This window comes from Dunckerocampus dactyliophorus, chromosome 16 (assembly GCF_027744805.1).
Source record: "Dunckerocampus dactyliophorus isolate RoL2022-P2 chromosome 16, RoL_Ddac_1.1, whole genome shotgun sequence".
Lineage (NCBI taxonomy): Eukaryota > Metazoa > Chordata > Actinopteri > Syngnathiformes > Syngnathidae > Dunckerocampus > Dunckerocampus dactyliophorus.
The window spans coordinates 15,400,299-15,417,157 of NC_072834.1; the positions used below are offsets into that span (position 1 = coordinate 15,400,299).

The window sequence follows — 16,859 nt, forward strand, 5'->3', positions numbered from 1 at the left end:
ACCTTTAACCCCCTGGGAGATTCCAAACCTGGTGTCAGGCAGAGAAACTGGAAAAAAACAAGTCCGAATGAGCGCAGTTTTTTTTTTTTTTTTTACGAGCCAAGGTCGTCCGTGCATCGGTGAAACGTCGGCCGCCATCTTTGTGGAAGGCGCTACGAGATTAGCCGTCATGTTCACAGTTGTCTTTTACTGGAGCTACGTGGAGGCAGCCCAAGGTGCTGTGATGTGGTCCAAATGTCCTTCAACAAGGCTGCATTTACATTTCCCATTTTAAAGGCTCACTTATGCTCTACATTTGATACGTGTTGTGCTTTCATTCCACCCTTTTTTCCGTCAGTCTCCTGGAAGCTTGCCGATACAGACCTAAGGCTGCAGTACAACCTGAAACTGCGGGGGCAGTGTTGAGATACGTAGCGAATCATTTCCAGAAGTGACGGAATAAACGCATTGAAATAGCCTAGAAGAGCTGTTTACGTTGTTAAAAACATCCCTCCTCGTATGCGCTGGGAGCATAAATGAGCCTTAAGGAGGAAAATACGCACAAATCTGAAACAGGCCTTGGATCATATATGGACAAATGCGATGTTGGATGAGACGTACGAGATTGTAAAGTGTAAATGCAGCAACAATGGCTAAAGATCAAAGGATAGTCCAAAAAGTCAGATATTGGCGCTACATTGAAATTGTCAATAATACTGTCAATATTTGCAAATATATTTGAAAATAAGGGATTTTATTTGGATGAAAGTTAAAATATGGGAAATTTAGAGGAAACTGCTTAAACGGGAGGGCACGTATGGCACTGTTGTGTAAATGCAGCCAAAGTCATCCAGGCCCCTTCCCCCTTTGCAAGTCCACTTCTGGTCAATGATGTGAGGTTCTGGAGGGCAATGGAAGCATGTGTAAGGAAGAGTAAGAGAAGAAGAAGAAGTACACAACAAAACAATCCATGAATAAATACGCTTTATTCCTACCATCTCCTTCCTTGTTTGTGACCACTTTCCAGCATGCAGCACTTCCAAAGAAACAGGAAGAACAATTATTGTGTATTTCTTCATCGGATTTATGAAGCAGTCACCTGATTGGTCGCTCTGACTTCCTCAGTCATGTGCTTTCATAATCTGTCAGCACTTCTGCTTTTATTGTCTGTCTCGTTAAAAAAAAAAAAAAATCCCCCAACACATTGCCACTACTTTATTACCATGGCAGTGATGGAGACTATTTGTTAGCTGCTACTTCCTCGTTTTGAAGGAGCACAGGCAAGGTTCTAGAATGTTCCTAAATGTTTCTTTGTATTTCTTAGCTTGAATACATGCACATGAACACACACACACACACACACACACAACAATGCCAATGTTGAGGAAACAAGACTTGACTCATTCATTCATTCACAATGGCATCTAATGCAGGATCGCTATCAAGGGTTGGTTTTATTTCTGCTGTAAGCATGCTGTCTGCATGGTTGTTTGTCCCCTGTGATTGATCGGTGATCAGTCCAGGGTGTACATAGCCAGCTGGGGTGTGCTCCGGCTCACCTGTCTCGCAAATGAGGACAGGGTGCAACTGAAGAAGGATGGATGAAATATTGTTAAATGTTTTGTGATCATTTGTAATATTTTGGCCATTGTTGCGCGTTGGTTTTGCATCAGTGTCTTACTAGGAAGTCAGCGTGTGAGTTGACAGGTAAGAGAGGGAATGGTAATGGACGGGAAACCTGCTTGCTCATCCTTTATCAGCATGAGTCAGCTCTGTTGCAATACACACACCCTCCCTCTCTCCGTCACACACACACACACACACACACACACTTTGACAGATGACTGAGTCAAGCTCGCTTAGCTTGTTGGTGAGTTGAGGAAAAAGTGCATAGAACCTTCAGAGTCCACCTGGACAGGTAGGCTGCTTTCTTTCTCCACTTTTTAAATGTCATTCAAGCTGATGGAACGTCTACGTTACTGTGTGTGCGCGCGCGTGTGTGTGTGTGTGTGTGTGTGTGCGCGCGCGCCAGTGCAGATGTCCTCCTCCTCGTACACGTACGCGTCCACGGCGCATTCCGTGCACGTGCTGCGCCGCTTGGACGAGCTGCGTCGGCGGGGCGTGCTTTGTGACGTCACGGTTCAGGTGGAGGGCCGCGAGTTCGACGCCCACCGTGCCGTACTGGCCTCGTGCAGCGAGTACTTCGCGCGCCGGCTCCACGGAGACGTCGACGTCGTCACGCTGCCGCCCGAGGTGAGATGACGTCACAACGTGGGTGTGTCTGGGGGGGTGTGCTTAACGTTGTCATGGCGACACAAGCTTGGCGAGGCAGTTGAGGATGATGTCACTTGGCGGCCACTTCATTGGGAACAAGGATCGTTCGAATTCACAGAACAACGTCTTTATTGTGAATTTCTCTTGGAGAGTTATAAAATAAAAAAAAAAGTTATAAAATCTATTGTGCGTGTGGCTTGCACACCATCCTCCCCATCCATCCATCTCCTAGGCCGCTTATCCTTATTAGGTTTTGACCCTCTCATATAGGTATATTATCGGGTTATTCAACTGGCGGCCCACGAGCCATAGCTGGCCTGTGAATGACATCAGAGCGACCCGTTTTCAGTTCAGTTCAAAACTTTGGATTGACAAACATTTTTACAGCAGATTCCTAAAGCAGGTCATCAAAAACAGCAACGTGTTCCTGTTGTATAGAGGATCTTTGAATAGCATTTTTGTCAGTTGGTCCTTAAAAACAGCAGATTTCCCGTGTCATATCTAGGAACGTTGAACTAGTGTTTTAGCAGGTACTGAAAAACCGCAGAGCGCTCCTGTCATACGGAGGATCTTTGACTACCGTTTTTGCAGTAGATCATTAAAAACAGCGGAGTGCTCCTGTCACACAGAGGATCTTTTGACTTGCATTTTTGCAGTAGATGCTCCTGTAGCGCTCCTGTTATTATTTTTTGCAGTAGGTGCTGAAATACAGCATAGTGCTCCTGTCATTTACAGGATCTTTGACTCGTGTTTTTGGAGTAGGTGCTTTCAAACAGCAGCACTTTCTGTCATACAGTGTAGAAGATCTTTGAATAGTGTTTTTGCAGTTTGTTGCTGGAAAACGGCAAAGCACTCCTGTCATATAGAGTATTTTTGACGAGTGTTTTTGCACTCGTGTACCTAATAAAGTGGCCAGTCTTTTCAGCGTGTTGTGCATTCTGTAAAGTAATGTAATGAATGAAGTTATTATTAAATGTCAGTTCATTTTTATTATAGTAGAGTATATTTTGTCAAGATGGTGTTGTCGTCTGTCTCCTAGGTAACCGTTAGTGGTTTCGAGCCTTTGCTGAAGTTTGCCTACACGTCCAAGCTGCTCTTCAGCAAAGACAACATCCTGGAAATACGCAACTCTGCGTTCATCCTGGGATTCAGAGACCTGGACGAGGCCTGTTTTTACTTCCTCCTTCCAAAGTTCTGCTCCACCAGTGCGGGCGTGGCGGCATCATCGTGGAGGAAGAGCTGCTGTAAGAAGAAGAGCAAGAGGCGCCTGGCCAAGGAGGACACTGACAGTGACGAAGACGTCAAACCGGTTTCTGACGACTCAGAAGCGCCTCAGCCCACGACATGCCGTCTTCCGCCTGCAGCCTTCACGCTGGGGCCCAAATATCGCAAGTTCCAGCTGACTTGTGGGAAAGAAACTGAAAAAAGCGGGAATGATGCGGCCTTGGACAGCCAGCATGGTACCAGTGAAACGTGTGAGCTGCAGACAGGACCACAGGTTCAAGTCCAGAATGAGGACCAAGTGAAGGTGGATGAGGACACCACCCAGAGGTCACCAGGCCTAATGTCTCATCGCTGCCCCGTAGAGTCTGTTGGAGATGAAGAAACAGGACAAGAATCAGGAACAAGCTTCTCTGGTGGTTCTGATCTGGTACCAGAAGATCCAGCAGGTGATACCCGGAAAGATGACCCGGAAGAGATGGACCTCTGGTTCGCTGGCTCCACTGGTTCCACCAGCACCAAGTGCTCCTTCCTCGGCCAGGACCGGGACAGCAGCAGACCCTCGTGGAAGGGAAGCACCATGCTGTCCGAGAGCGAGGGAGCGTCCATGTCTGGCCTGTCGTCCCTCAACTCGGGCGAGGACGACGAGAATGGGAACTCGGAGACGGAGGGAGACAGCGAGTCGTACACGAGGGAGAGGGCACGACAGGTAGACACCTTCACTTCCTAGATCCAACATGTCTTTTCTGCCTAAATGGGAAGGTGTGTGTTAAAACGAGAAGTAAACAAGAAGACGTCAACGTTTGGTGCCAAAAGATCAAAGAAAATACTCTGTAGTGTTCACAATGGACACATTCTATTGTTTTGAAGTGTTACCATAAACAGTTACTCATATAGCTTCTTTTTACACTTACATTTACACAATTAACTATGATAAAATATTAGCCGTTAGCAAACGTTAGCGGTACAATAATAAGTAACAAGTACGTTTTATACCCATGTCCTAGCGAGCACAGTTGATCAGTTAATTATTCACCGGTAAGACAAGGTGTGTGTGTGTGTGTGTGTGTGTGTGCTAAATGTGTGTACTTAATGATTGACAGCTGAGTCAAAATGTAACTTTACCGTCTTTACTTTTATTTTAGAAAATGAAGCCCATAATTCATCACTACTAGAGCTGACCGTCCAATATCAATAGTATTCTTGCTGTCACATGGAACGAAGATGAGGGAAGAAAAAGGCTGCTTGAAAGTTGTTGCGAGGAAAAAGTATTTATTTCACAGAAAGGAAGAAAGTCTTTCATAATCAATAATGCTCTTGCTGTCTACAAATAATCCCTTAAAGTCGGAAGAAGACTTTTGACCTCTGCTTTTCAGGAAGCGGCAAATATGATTGGTGGAACGGGTTTGGTCGATCGAGTGCGAGGCACAGATTTTTTAATCTTTGGATCTGAGCTGCATCTTGGGTCTCAAAGAGGCTGGAAAGGAAACCATTCAAAATCAATTGTGTTCTTCTTCCCACATAGAAGGGAGTAAGTGTAGAAGGTTGTGATGGACGTCGCTAGAAAGGTTACCTCAACGGTAGACTTCAGCTCCCATCTTGCATCTGAAATGATTTTTGTTTAACAAAAGCATTTTTAGACAATTTACATTTTAACCTCTGACAATGCAAATAGATATTTTTCAAGATCAACTGGGTTCTTGCTCTGACAGAGCGCAAAGATCCCTGAAGTTCTGGAGGAGATCAGGCGAGAATTGTGACTTGTAGACATGCGAGAAAGAGCATATAATAATTTTAACTTGAACTTGGGACAACTAGGGTTCATATTCGTCAAAAATCATGAGGGTTCTCGCTCAAGATTAGCATAGAATTGTGATTTATGACACAAAGCATGGAACAATCTCAAAATGAACTGGTTTCTTGCCCTGAAAAAAGACAGTCAGAGAGCTGACAGTAATGTCCTGGTGCCCATCTCCGTGGCGTCCTCTCTCTCGTCTCCAGGTGCAGCTTCCCTTCTCTGTGGACTGGATCGTGAACCTGAGCAGGACGGACCTGCAGCGGCTGCTGAGGCAGCAGGCGTTCACGCGCGAACAGCTGGACCTGATCCACGATGTGAGACGGCGCAGCAACAACCGGCTGGCCGCCCAGCGCTGCCGCCAGAAGAAGCTGGAGTGCATCTCCAACCTGCAGGGTGAAATCAACAAGCTGGTAACCACTTCCTGTTTGGTGTCTTGAAACGTTTGCCCCTCAAACGGGTTGTCGCCGACATCAGAGACGGTTTGGCGTGGGACCATGTAGACCTAAAGATAGCGGGGATGCTCCGATCCATCGTCCACTGATCAATATCATCCGTAAAAACACGAGATCGGCATATGCCGATAAATGCCTTTCAAATCACATAAACAGATGTCAAATCCTACAGGACATGTCAGTGCATGTGTCACGTAGGGTTGCCAACACCCGTATGGAGCCGACACTTTCAAAACTAGCCTGTAAAATCTCAATGGCTTCAGTTTGAAAGCTCGCCACAGGCTACGCCAATCGATGCCCGCGTGTTTGATCACTCCCTTATACCTCTTGCTGTTCCATTTTTCTTACGTCTTTGTTTACACGCTTTGCCTAGCTGTCACCGGCTGTACCTGACATTGGCAGCAGCTAGCTGGCTTCTAGCTACGGCTAGCTTCTGGTCTGCGGACTCCATACGTGACTTTTTAAAACGGTGGCCTTTTGTTTTTAAAACAAACAAGCAATGTGGTTAGTTCGGAGCTCGTTTTTGTCCCACGGGGAAGCTACAAGCTACAAGAGGATATCACGTTCTCGGGGTGTGTACGGTACTAACTTTTTCAAGTGTCACTGAACAATTTGCTCTCTTGTTGTCATGATACTAATTATGTCTTGTGCTCCAAACACTATTTGTGTGTGGTCGTTTAATGAACATAAACACATGGGGCGTCCGTCTCCTAGCACATCGGCTGATTTTGAATAGCTCACCAAAACGTCAAAGAATATTTGCTTCAACTCTTGGTAGTTTTTTATTATAACTGTTGAATTCATTGATTCATTAATGACAAATGAGCGCAAAATAGCATAAAGACGATGGCCACACTGAGTGGAGATGTGCTTGGTAAATAAAGTAGTGTACGATTTATATGTTGCCAGTCGTAAATAAAACACAGTTTGCGGCTCTAAGAGCGATGAAAGCTGGACACCCCTGCAATCTGGACACGTTAAGCAGGACACGTTTCTATTTCATAAAGATATTTACTTGTGTTATTTTATTCTGTTAATATTGTAATCTTGAACTAGTAAATAATTGAACAATTGATTTCCCATGCATTCGTACGACTCCAAAACATGCACCAAATTCAATTTAGGGTTGTGTCAAATAGTACAAAAATCGTTTCACACAAATGAGGGCAAAAAAAACCCAATTAATTTTTTAAAAACAATTACCTATTTGCCAAGGGTGTTTGGAATTGTGTAACGGCAGCCCTTTATGATGAGCCCCATAGCCCTCATCATAAATACATTTAAACATACACAGTTCATCCATGTGATCGATACTGGCCGAGGTCACTCACGGATGATCAATAGCGGTATAAAACCCTGATCAGAGCATCCCTAAAAGATTACTACAGTGTTCTCTCATTTATGGCTCAGGGTAGGTTCCCAAAATAGCCCGCAATAAGTGAAATTGGGGAAGTAGACAACTTTATTTGGTAATGGTAATGGCTGAATTTGATTTGAACATGCATAGAAGTTACATTGGAAAACATCACATAATACAATTCACAGTTCCACATGTCCAAAAGGGGTAGCAAGAAGCAAAGCTTATTTAATCCTGATTATTTAAGCCTTATTTATTCACTTCCTGTATTCCGTATGTGATTTTTTAAATCATGCTGATGTAATTATGAAGATTTTTTTCATAATAAATAGAAATCATATATAATAATCAGTGTAATAATAAAGTAATCATGAATTGAGACAAACATAAACAAGTACAAGACTCTTCTTCCCTGTATTTTGCAAACACCAGCTGCTTGTATTGTTTCTTGAATTGGCTCATCTTGATGCATCGTTTGAGCTCCTTACTCAGTCCGTTCCATAATTTGGGTTTTAGCGTTGTTCTCGCATATAAGTGTTTCAAGTTGGGTTTTTCCCTAAGATCATGTTTCTCCTTGTTTCCAGTAATTATGTATGTTTTAAGGCTGTAAACCCCCTCACAATACACTTTATACACTTTTTCTCAGACAGACAGAGTTTTTCACATTTTAAGCACTCTCAAAGTTCAGATTTTGTATGAATTTTAATGATCAACCTGCTTAGGTTGGACACAATAAATTGTTAAGTGACTGACACGTATTCACTCCTCTGACCGTGCTTGGTTCTGGTGCCGTTCGGCTGTGGGGTTTTTGTATCCTTGTCCTCCTCGTCCTACTCCTTGAACCGAAGATTCATGAAGCTGCTTCTTCTTCTTCTGCTATTGTTTATTGGGGGTTAGCAAGCAGCTCATTCAGTTAGCTAGTTTGCTGGTGATGGCGCAAAGGAGATTGATTGACAATGGTCTACAGCCAATCAGGACGCAGAACACAATGGGCGGGTTCTCCCTCAGCCAGTAATGACTGTTGTGGCTCTATATTTAGCCGGCTATTGTCTACTGTGGGTTCCTAATATGCTAGCACAGGCACGTAAACACGCTGAGACAAGTGGAGCTGCACACGTCTTCAACATGAGTATACAACGCCCTCTGCTGGCTGCAGTAGTAAATAGCAGACACATACAACAGAACACGGATAGATCGCTGGAATGCACCACAAGGACGCAGAACACTGTGCATTTTGAACGGTGATGTAGCGAGGGAACACGTGTTACTTTAGTTTCCTACTCATAGGCTTTAATGTCTTTAGCTCTGAGGTTCTACGGCTTTAGTTTTTGGAAATTTTTCATTGCAGTACAAAAAAACGACATCAGTACAGATGTATACTACTGTATATGTTCTATAATACTGTGTGGCGATGGAAGTTCTGTGGTACTCAAGGTGTTCTTGAGTACTTCCTGCCACGTAGACATGACTAGAACTACTGGTGTGTTTCAGAAGTGCGAGCGTGACAAGCTGAAGATGGAGAAGAACCACCTGAGCCAGCTCCAGCAGACGACCCGTCGCAGCGTGGACACGCTGTATCAGAAGGTCTGCAGCGAAGCCCACCTGCAGCCCGAGCAGCTCCAGGTCTTTGCCAGGTACACGTCTCCTGGATGCCCTCTGTCCGCCCACGTGGACTCGGTCCTCTCACCTCAAAAGGCCAGGCCTGCATCGTCTGGTCTGGATGATGCTGCGTCAATGACGGGGGAGAGTGAACATTTTGAGGACACGGATGAGCCTTAGATGGATGTTTCTAGAGGTAATTATTATGACCCACCTGCATATAAGTTCCATCTCTTTTTTTGATTCTTGATTTTATATTTCTACGTTCATCATTGGCAATAACATCCCTCAGCACAAGTGGATTCGAATGACGGCATCCACAGTTGTAATATGCGGGATTTTTGATACTTTTAAGCAATACAAAAACTCAACTCAGGGTCCTTGTTGATGTTTTTGTTCATATTTCCTGTTCAGCGATAAGAAATCATAAACCAAAATGGCTGCCGAGTGTCGTCAAGAGTCGTTCGGAGAGACAGTATCTCTTTATTTTGTTTTAAGCCTCACTTTCGCTTTCTTTCTTGTGGACTTTACAGCCGACCTCTGACCTGAGGCTTCCTTAATGACTGTATTGTAGAGTACCAGTCAAAGGTTTAGACACACTTCCTAACGTTGTTCAGTGAGAAAGCGTGTGTAAACCTTTGACCCATTCAGTATGCAAAGAAATGTGTAATTTACACACGCGCACGCCATCATTACAGTCACGGTGCAGCTGGACAACAGAAATCAGGAGTTTATCAATAATTGGTGCTCACTGCCCTCTAGCGGCGCCACCGGAACACTGCAAGGACTTTCCAACCAAATACGTTCTCACTCAAAACAAAGAGAGACTTCTTTAAGTTAAGTATGTACTTCTGATACAAAAAGCTCTGTACTGATGGGAAAGATGATACTGTCATTAAAACACCAAAGACAATAACAAGCTTTATTGTCTTGAATGAAAACAATCACATTAACTTGCAACGTTTCCATGGCAACTGTGTGTTTCTACAGTACAAAAGTACTTCTTAACAATCCAGAAAACTACTTGAATGAGCCATTGCAGCACATTGGATCTCGCCTACGATATACTGTTGGATATGAGTGTAGCAAGCCATTGACTAGATGTGTTTAGCAGCCAGTGCAGTGTTTCTGGGAGTGTGTCGCTGCACATCTTTTATTACACGGCATGTCTTGTTACACGTGAGTGAAATGGAAGAAAAGCAGCAGGCCGACAGTCCAGCAGCTCTGGAGGAACACGCTGACAGCACAACAAGGGACAAGTTGATCTGCAGAGAAAGAACCATCAGTCGATTCTCATAGACAGCAAAAAACTCCTGTGGTGTAAAGGATCTTTGACTAGTGCTTTCGCAGAAGGGTCTGAAAAACAACGCTCCTGTCATTCTAGTATCCAGGATTCTTAACGAGCATTTTTCAGTCCCGAAAACAGCAGAGCGCACCGCCACATATCGGCTCTCTCACTAGTGTTTTTGCAGTAGAGTCCTAAAATCAGCAGCGCACTACTGCCACATATAGGATCTTTGACGAGCGGTAGATTCTTCAAAACAGCAGAGAGCTCCTGGCATATAGAGGATCTTTGACTCGTTTTTTTTTTGCAGTACAGTCCTAAAAACAGCAGAGCACTCCTGCCACATATAGGATCTTTGATTACTTGTAGCATTTTTGTGGTAGATTCCCCAAAACAGTTGAGCGTTACTGTCATGTAAAGGATCTTTGAGTAGCATTTTTGTGGTAGTGTCCCAAAAACAGCAGATTGTTACTGTCACATAAAGGATCTTTGACAAGCATTTTTGTGTTAAATTCCCCAAAACAGCAGAGCGTTACTGCCACATAAAGGATCTTTGATTAGTATCTTTGTGTTAAATTCCCCAAAACAGCAGAGCGTTACTGCCACATCGAATCTTTGACGAGTGTTTTTGCATTAGAGTGCTAAAAACAGCAGAAAACTCTTGTCATATGTGGGATCTTTGACTGGGGTTTTTGCAGAAAATTCCTTTTAAAAAGCAGAGCGCTCCTGTCATGTAGAGGATCTTTCATTAGTGTTTTTGCAGTGGAGTCCTAAAAAACAGCACAGCACGCCTGTCATACAGATGATCTTTGACTAGCATTTACGTAGTACATTCCTAAAAACAGCAGAGTGCTACTGTCGCATATAGGATCTTTGACTAACATTTTTTTGCGGTGTATTCCTAAAAACAGTAGAGTGGTCCTCTGATATAGACGATCTTTGACTAGCATTTTAAAGTAGATTCCCAAAAAGAGCAAAGAGCTCTTGTCATATAGAAGATCTTCAATAGCATTTTTACAGTAGATTCTTAAAAACAACAGAGAGCTCCTGTCATATAAATGACCTTTGTCTGGTGTTTTTGTAGTGGGTTCTTAAAAACATCAGAACTTTCATGTCATGTAGAGGATCTTTGTCTAACGTTTTTGCAGTAAGTCCTTGAAAAAAAAGTGTTTAATGCAAATGGTATTTTCAAGCTAGTGCATACAGATGCGTTCAATGTACCGTTCTCGGCGTAAACGCTGGCGCCCACGCCGGTTATTTTGCACATATATGTGGTGTTGTGCGGCAGCTTGTCCTTGAAGCCTTTCAGCGTCATCCTGTAGCCATGAGGCTCCAACTCCGTTACCTCGCTCTTGCCTCTGAATTTGGACTCTGGCGGTAAACCAGACACGTTGGTGTTGATGAGCGACTCCTTGGAGCCGGAAGACCAGGAGAACTCATAGTTGCTGATGTGGTTGGGCTTGGCCTTCACCAGGCAGTCCACTCTCAGGTTGACATAGTCTTCAACACACACCTTGATGAGGTCACACCGTACTTGGGCAAGCAACACTGCTGGGGAAACCATAAACATATTCAGAACTCCCCCTGTAGATATACTATTTAATGATCCTCACCTCCCAGCACACCGGACACAAACAGAGAGCGGAGCATGATGAAATGCACCCATCCAACTTGAAGAAAGAGCAAAAACAGCGAAGAACATTAAGATAATGACACTGCACATTTGGGGTGTTTTTCTTTGCAAAAAAAGATCCGAATGCTCTGACCTGATGTACAATAAACATTCCTCTCTTTCCTCCACTTATCAGACCGAAAGGTGATTTCTATTTCACATATCGCTGCTGTCACTTCATCCAGACGGCAATATGTCAAATCTAACGTTTTTTACTTACCTGCAGTCAGTGCAGGATGATGAAGCAAGTCTCAGCGTGCAGCAATGCAGAGCAAAACACTTCTGAACAGGATGGGAGGGAGGCGGGGAAGATGACGGTGGATGCCAGATGAAGGGCACGTGGTAGGAAGCACAGACATGGATAGACGCCCCATCGCGTGTATTTGTCCACTGTTGCGATACGTTGCGATAAAAACTATGTATTTGATCTTCTCAATTTTTTGGTGCCGAACTGTTGCCCAAGCATATTATTACGTGTCTGAATGTATAAACGAAAGGCATTAACTTAAATTTATTTGTAAAAAAGCGCTTTATAAAAGTAAGTACATTCACTTGTATTTATTTACAGCGCAGCTTTGACACATCCAATATGGCGGCGACGTTGACGTACGGCTCAGCGCTCGATGCGGCATCTATGTATGTATGTATGTCTACGGTAGGAAGTATAATCACTTGTTAGTTCCTCTTTATTTTAGGCATGACATGGATCCGTTTTAATGTGTAGCTGCAGATGGACGACAAACAAACAAGCTACAGTGAATTAAACAGTTATTCATATGATGAAACTGACTGGTCTTGATGTACGTCATCATTGTGCAATACGCTGTTTACGTTCCTTCGGTGGCAACATCGTCAGTGTGTGAATGACAGCATATTCTATTTATTTTCCTTTAGGGTACAAATCCATTCAGTCATTCTATAGTAACATCGTCAAATGTGTTCACAAAAATCTCATTCAGAGTGTAGCATTGGAAATCTGCTGGTATGAGTCCCACTTTATAATAAGTCCGTGTGAAACCGGAAGTAGCTGATAGCTAAACTGTACAACTGTCCTGGCGATAGTTAATCACACCGTGGATTAAGTTAACAAAACATTAACTGCTGTGTGAACGTGATGAATTTAGGATAAAAAAGGGAACCAGTGATAGGAACTAAAGTTTCGGAAATTGTCTTGTCAGAAGTGTCTTGCCGAACTCTTGCCAAATACTTTAGTTGAACTGTTTGAACTCGTTAGTTTAAGGTAAACACTTTGTAATAAACATTTCGTTTTTATTACAAATCTGTGAATCAATTCACGTAGTTTATGAATTAAGCGCTGTTAAGGCTATATAACACAAAATGGAACTGAAGGTAGCAATTACAGTGTGTCAGTCATCGAAGTTCTTCGCTCCTATTTGCTGCCTCCCCAAACTAGGTTTACGCCCACTTTGAGGCGCCAATCCATATTCAATAAGACAACTGCAAAGTGAAAACAACGTTTTGTCATAAATATAAAACTTTTATTGCATTGCTATTTGGTTGCTGGTTTGGTTGCCATTAAAAAAACAAAGCCAATATTTCAGTCTGCCATAATAAAAGAACATTACACTAACAGCAATTCCGGTAACAGTTGTCTATTTATTGGGTGGTGAAAGTGACATTATGTACAGTTGCAGAGCAGCTACAAGTTATAGCGTGAACGCATGTTTACTTGTCTTGCATTTTTTCCAAGATGGGCACAATCATGTCAAACTTGGGTCTCTTGGCGGCGTCTTCGTTCATGCACAGCCTCATCAGCTTGCAGATGTGAGGGGAAATCCCTGGCGGAATGGTCGGTCGAAGGCCTTCCAGAGCCACCTGAGAGGAGGAAGGAAACGTGGGGTTATTTTTTCGGCACGTGGTGTAGGGGGTAGTCCCAGTCAACTGGTGGCCCGTGGGCCAAATCCGGCCCATTAAATGTGAGTTCACTTTAAAACTAACATTTTTGCAGCAGATACCTAAAAACAGGCTGCTGTCATATAGAGGACATAAATGTTTATATGCATTTATAGTGGATATATACAGTATATTTTTTTGAAGTAGAGTCCTCAAAACAGCAGATTGCTCCTGTTATACGGAGGTTTTTTGCAGCAGAATCGTAAAAAGAGCAGAAAATATAGATAGGATATAGAGAGGATCTTTGAGTGTTTTTGTAGTAGGTCCTTAAAACCAGCAGAGTGCTCCTGTCATGTGCAGGATCTCGTGTATTTGCAGTACATTCCTAAAAACAGAAGAATGGTCCTGTCATTTATAGGATCTTTGACTCGTGTTTTTGCATTAGGTCCTTAAAAACAGCAGAGTGCTCCTGTCATATAGAGGACAGAGGATCTTTGACTAGTGTTTTTGCAGTACGTCCTTAAAAACATCAGAGCATCCCTGATCTTTGGCTTGCTTTTGGGGATAATTCCTAAAAACGGCAGAAAATTCCCGTCATCTTTGACCTAGTGTTAGGTGCTTAAAAACAGCAGAGTCCTCCCTGAACGCACCTCGCTACTCTGCTCTTTGCTTGCTACGCTGTGCACCATGAGGTGTGTGCCATGTTTATGGGCGACCTGGCCAAGGTCGAGCAGGAGGGGAAGGACATCAAGTGTGAAGTTAACACAGCTACATCACCTTCATATCTGCTAGACAAGAAGGTGCTATAAAGAGACGAACGTCTCAACGATTGTTGTGTTGCAGGTACAGTTTTATGCCTAGTTGGATTCTAGTCTGTACTTTTAACTGTATGAAGTGGCACAGAAAATGAATGAATGAATGAATGATCCGAGGAGTTGAATCAGAGCAACTGGACTAGCTTGATTTTCTTAAAAGATGTTTCCCCTCTTATCCAAGTCCTAGTCCAGGTTTAAACTCCTCAGATACACCATGTACTGAAAACCTTTACACACACTTATTCTTCAAATCATTTTTGAATTTGTGGATAAAAATGTATTGTTCCTGAGGAAGCGGGCGGGATATAATGCTTGCAGCACGTTAGAAAGTAAGCGCCCTCTATTCCGCTGCATAATTGTTGCAAACAGGCCCTTTAAAGATAAGATATTTTAGTTTTAGGTGAAAAATGTCCTTAGTTTGGGTTGCCGCTTGCCACTGACAGGTGGTGGTGGGTCCCATAGCCAAACCAGTTGAGAACCACTCATACTGTATAGAGGATCTTTGACTAGTGTTTTTACAGTAGATTCCTAAAAACAGCAGTGGCGGTGTAGGGTTTAGTAAGTCCTGCTTGCCTTCATGCCTATCTCCATAGGAGAAAGATCTGCAAAGGGCACCTCTCTGGTCACAAGCTCCCACAACAGCATGGCAAAACTCCACATGTCTGCAGACCTCCTATTGATGTCCTCAGACCTCTTCTGCAGGGCTGAAACGTCACAAAAGAATCTTGAACACTTCTAACGTGAAGTCGTTTCTCATGTTTGAGAAAGAAGATGAGAGAAGAAGAAGAACATACCTTCAGGGGCCACCCAGGCAGGAGCGTACATGCGACCGGGACACTGGAAGGAGAACTTTGCATCTGCCATGCTTATCCTGGCCGTCATGTCCTCGTCAATCTGCCGGTTAGAAATGAGGATCATCTTGTCGATCCATTCAGCGTCACCAAGACGTTGGAGCAGCAGAGCTCACCATGACGTGTTTGCTGTTGAGGTACAGCCGCGCCACCATCGGCTCCAAAGTGTGCAGGAACGTCATCCCGCTGGCGATGTCCAACGCAAACTTGACGGCTTGGCTTTGGTCCACCACCAGAGCTGAAGAAGACGTACAAAGATGATGCTAACTGCTGCATTATTTCATCACTTTTAACACACAAAAAGAAGACTCACCGGTGCCCTGGTGGAGGAGGCTGTGCAGAGATCCGTAGGGCATGTAGGGCGTGATGATGATGGGGTGAGGGGAGGGCGGCGACTGGCACGCTCCAAGAACAGGAAGGATGTTTGGATGAGAGAAGATCCTGCAGACACAACAAGGAGAGCTAAAGGATGAATGCGGCAACCGTAGACAATTACACAGAGGCTTTAATTGTGTTAAGCCCCCGCCGCACGAACCAGCACGAATCAAGCAGAACCAGCCACAAAATTCTCCCCACATTCGGGAAATTTGTAAGAATGCCGTTCGAATACTTAGATTACGTTTCAAACCCATCTCGAATCACTCTTCCACATTCGACTCGAATGTAGTTAGAACACAGTAGGGATATTAAGAACACGGTTGGAATGCAGTCAGAATATTTACAAAGTACTTTGAACGCCGTACGAGTGCCATTCGATTGCTGGCCGAAGTCTGGTCGAAAGGTGCAGCATCATCAGGAATAGGAGCTGGCTCTTCAGGGGCTTCAGGGGTTACAGCGCCTCTGTACTGCTCACGCCAGCGGCCGCTGGTGGAGTTACCTTGGCTCCTTTTTTCTTGGCGTATGAAGTGATGTGAATAAGACGGTTCATAGTGACGTGACAGCTTGCTGCGTTTTTTTTTTTTTTTTAATGCGATCAGAATGTTTGGAATGCTGTTGGAATACCGTAAGAGTCCATTCAGAATACCTTTCAAATATCCTTTGATATTTTTTCCACTCTGAATCCACCTCAGAAGTTTTTTGGAATGTTCAAAAGTATATAGTATTTGGAATGCACTCAGAATGCAGTCAGAATTTTTAGAATGCACTTTGAATATCTAGGAATAAACCAGGAATTTTCATTCCGACAGCATTGTGGCTCATTCCGCCTCTAGTGTTTTAGCAACGCAAACTAGAAGCATGTTACCACAAGATGGCAGCAGTTCCAACAATGTTGTTTACGCCGGTTACATTAGCACTGAAAAACAAATTATTGCATGATTTGGGTTGAAAGCAGCTTTTGAAAATGCATGTCAACATGTTTTCCACAGAACTGTAATCTATATGTTGGGGAGGGACGGACAGACCAGACTGACTGTTTTAGTTCATGGAACGTAGTCAGTACTACTGTATATTTGGAAGGACAGTGGAACCTCGGTTAGCATCCGCCCTGGTTACCTTTTTTTCACTTAACATAAAAAATGAATGGCAAAATTTTGCCTTGGTTTGCATACATTGTCCGGGTAGCGTACAATATACAATATACTTTATCACAAAAAGTCCTTTCATCATCCTTAGCTTGCTAACAAAATGACAACCGGAACCGGAAGCTACGATGTCATCATCAGTCGACTCTCAAAAATGTTAACACAACACACATTTTTAT

General features: G+C 43.6%; 2 protein-coding genes across 6 annotated transcripts in view; one reads left to right on the forward strand and one right to left on the reverse strand.

The window, feature by feature from the left end:
• Positions 1-16,859, forward strand: part of LOC129168709 (transcription regulator protein BACH1-like) — an 18,472-nt gene continuing 1,613 nt past the window's right edge. The window contains exons 1-5 of one of the 4 annotated variants that reach the window (XM_054754284.1): positions 1-1,897; positions 2,017-2,232; positions 3,293-4,183; positions 5,476-5,682; positions 8,573-9,624. In XM_054754284.1, the coding sequence (XP_054610259.1) occupies positions 2,017-2,232; positions 3,293-4,183; positions 5,476-5,682; positions 8,573-8,860 (1,602 nt within the window). In that variant the 5' untranslated portion in view covers positions 1-1,897 and the 3' untranslated portion in view covers positions 8,861-9,624. The other 3 variants (XM_054754282.1, XM_054754283.1, XM_054754281.1) reach the window with 3 other exon arrangements.
• LOC129168710 (integrin-linked protein kinase-like) overlaps positions 13,106-16,859 on the reverse strand; it is a 15,314-nt gene continuing 11,560 nt past the window's right edge. Inside the window, exons 9-13 of one of the 2 annotated variants that reach the window (XM_054754285.1) lie at positions 15,471-15,598; positions 15,274-15,395; positions 15,101-15,200; positions 14,880-15,010; positions 13,106-13,473 (exon numbers count right to left, since the gene is read on the reverse strand). In XM_054754285.1, the coding sequence (XP_054610260.1) occupies positions 13,324-13,473; positions 14,880-15,010; positions 15,101-15,200; positions 15,274-15,395; positions 15,471-15,598 (631 nt within the window). In that variant the 3' untranslated portion in view covers positions 13,106-13,323. The remainder of the gene's footprint in view (positions 13,474-14,879; positions 15,011-15,100; positions 15,201-15,273; positions 15,396-15,470; positions 15,599-16,859) is intronic. The other variant, XM_054754286.1, reaches the window with a different exon arrangement.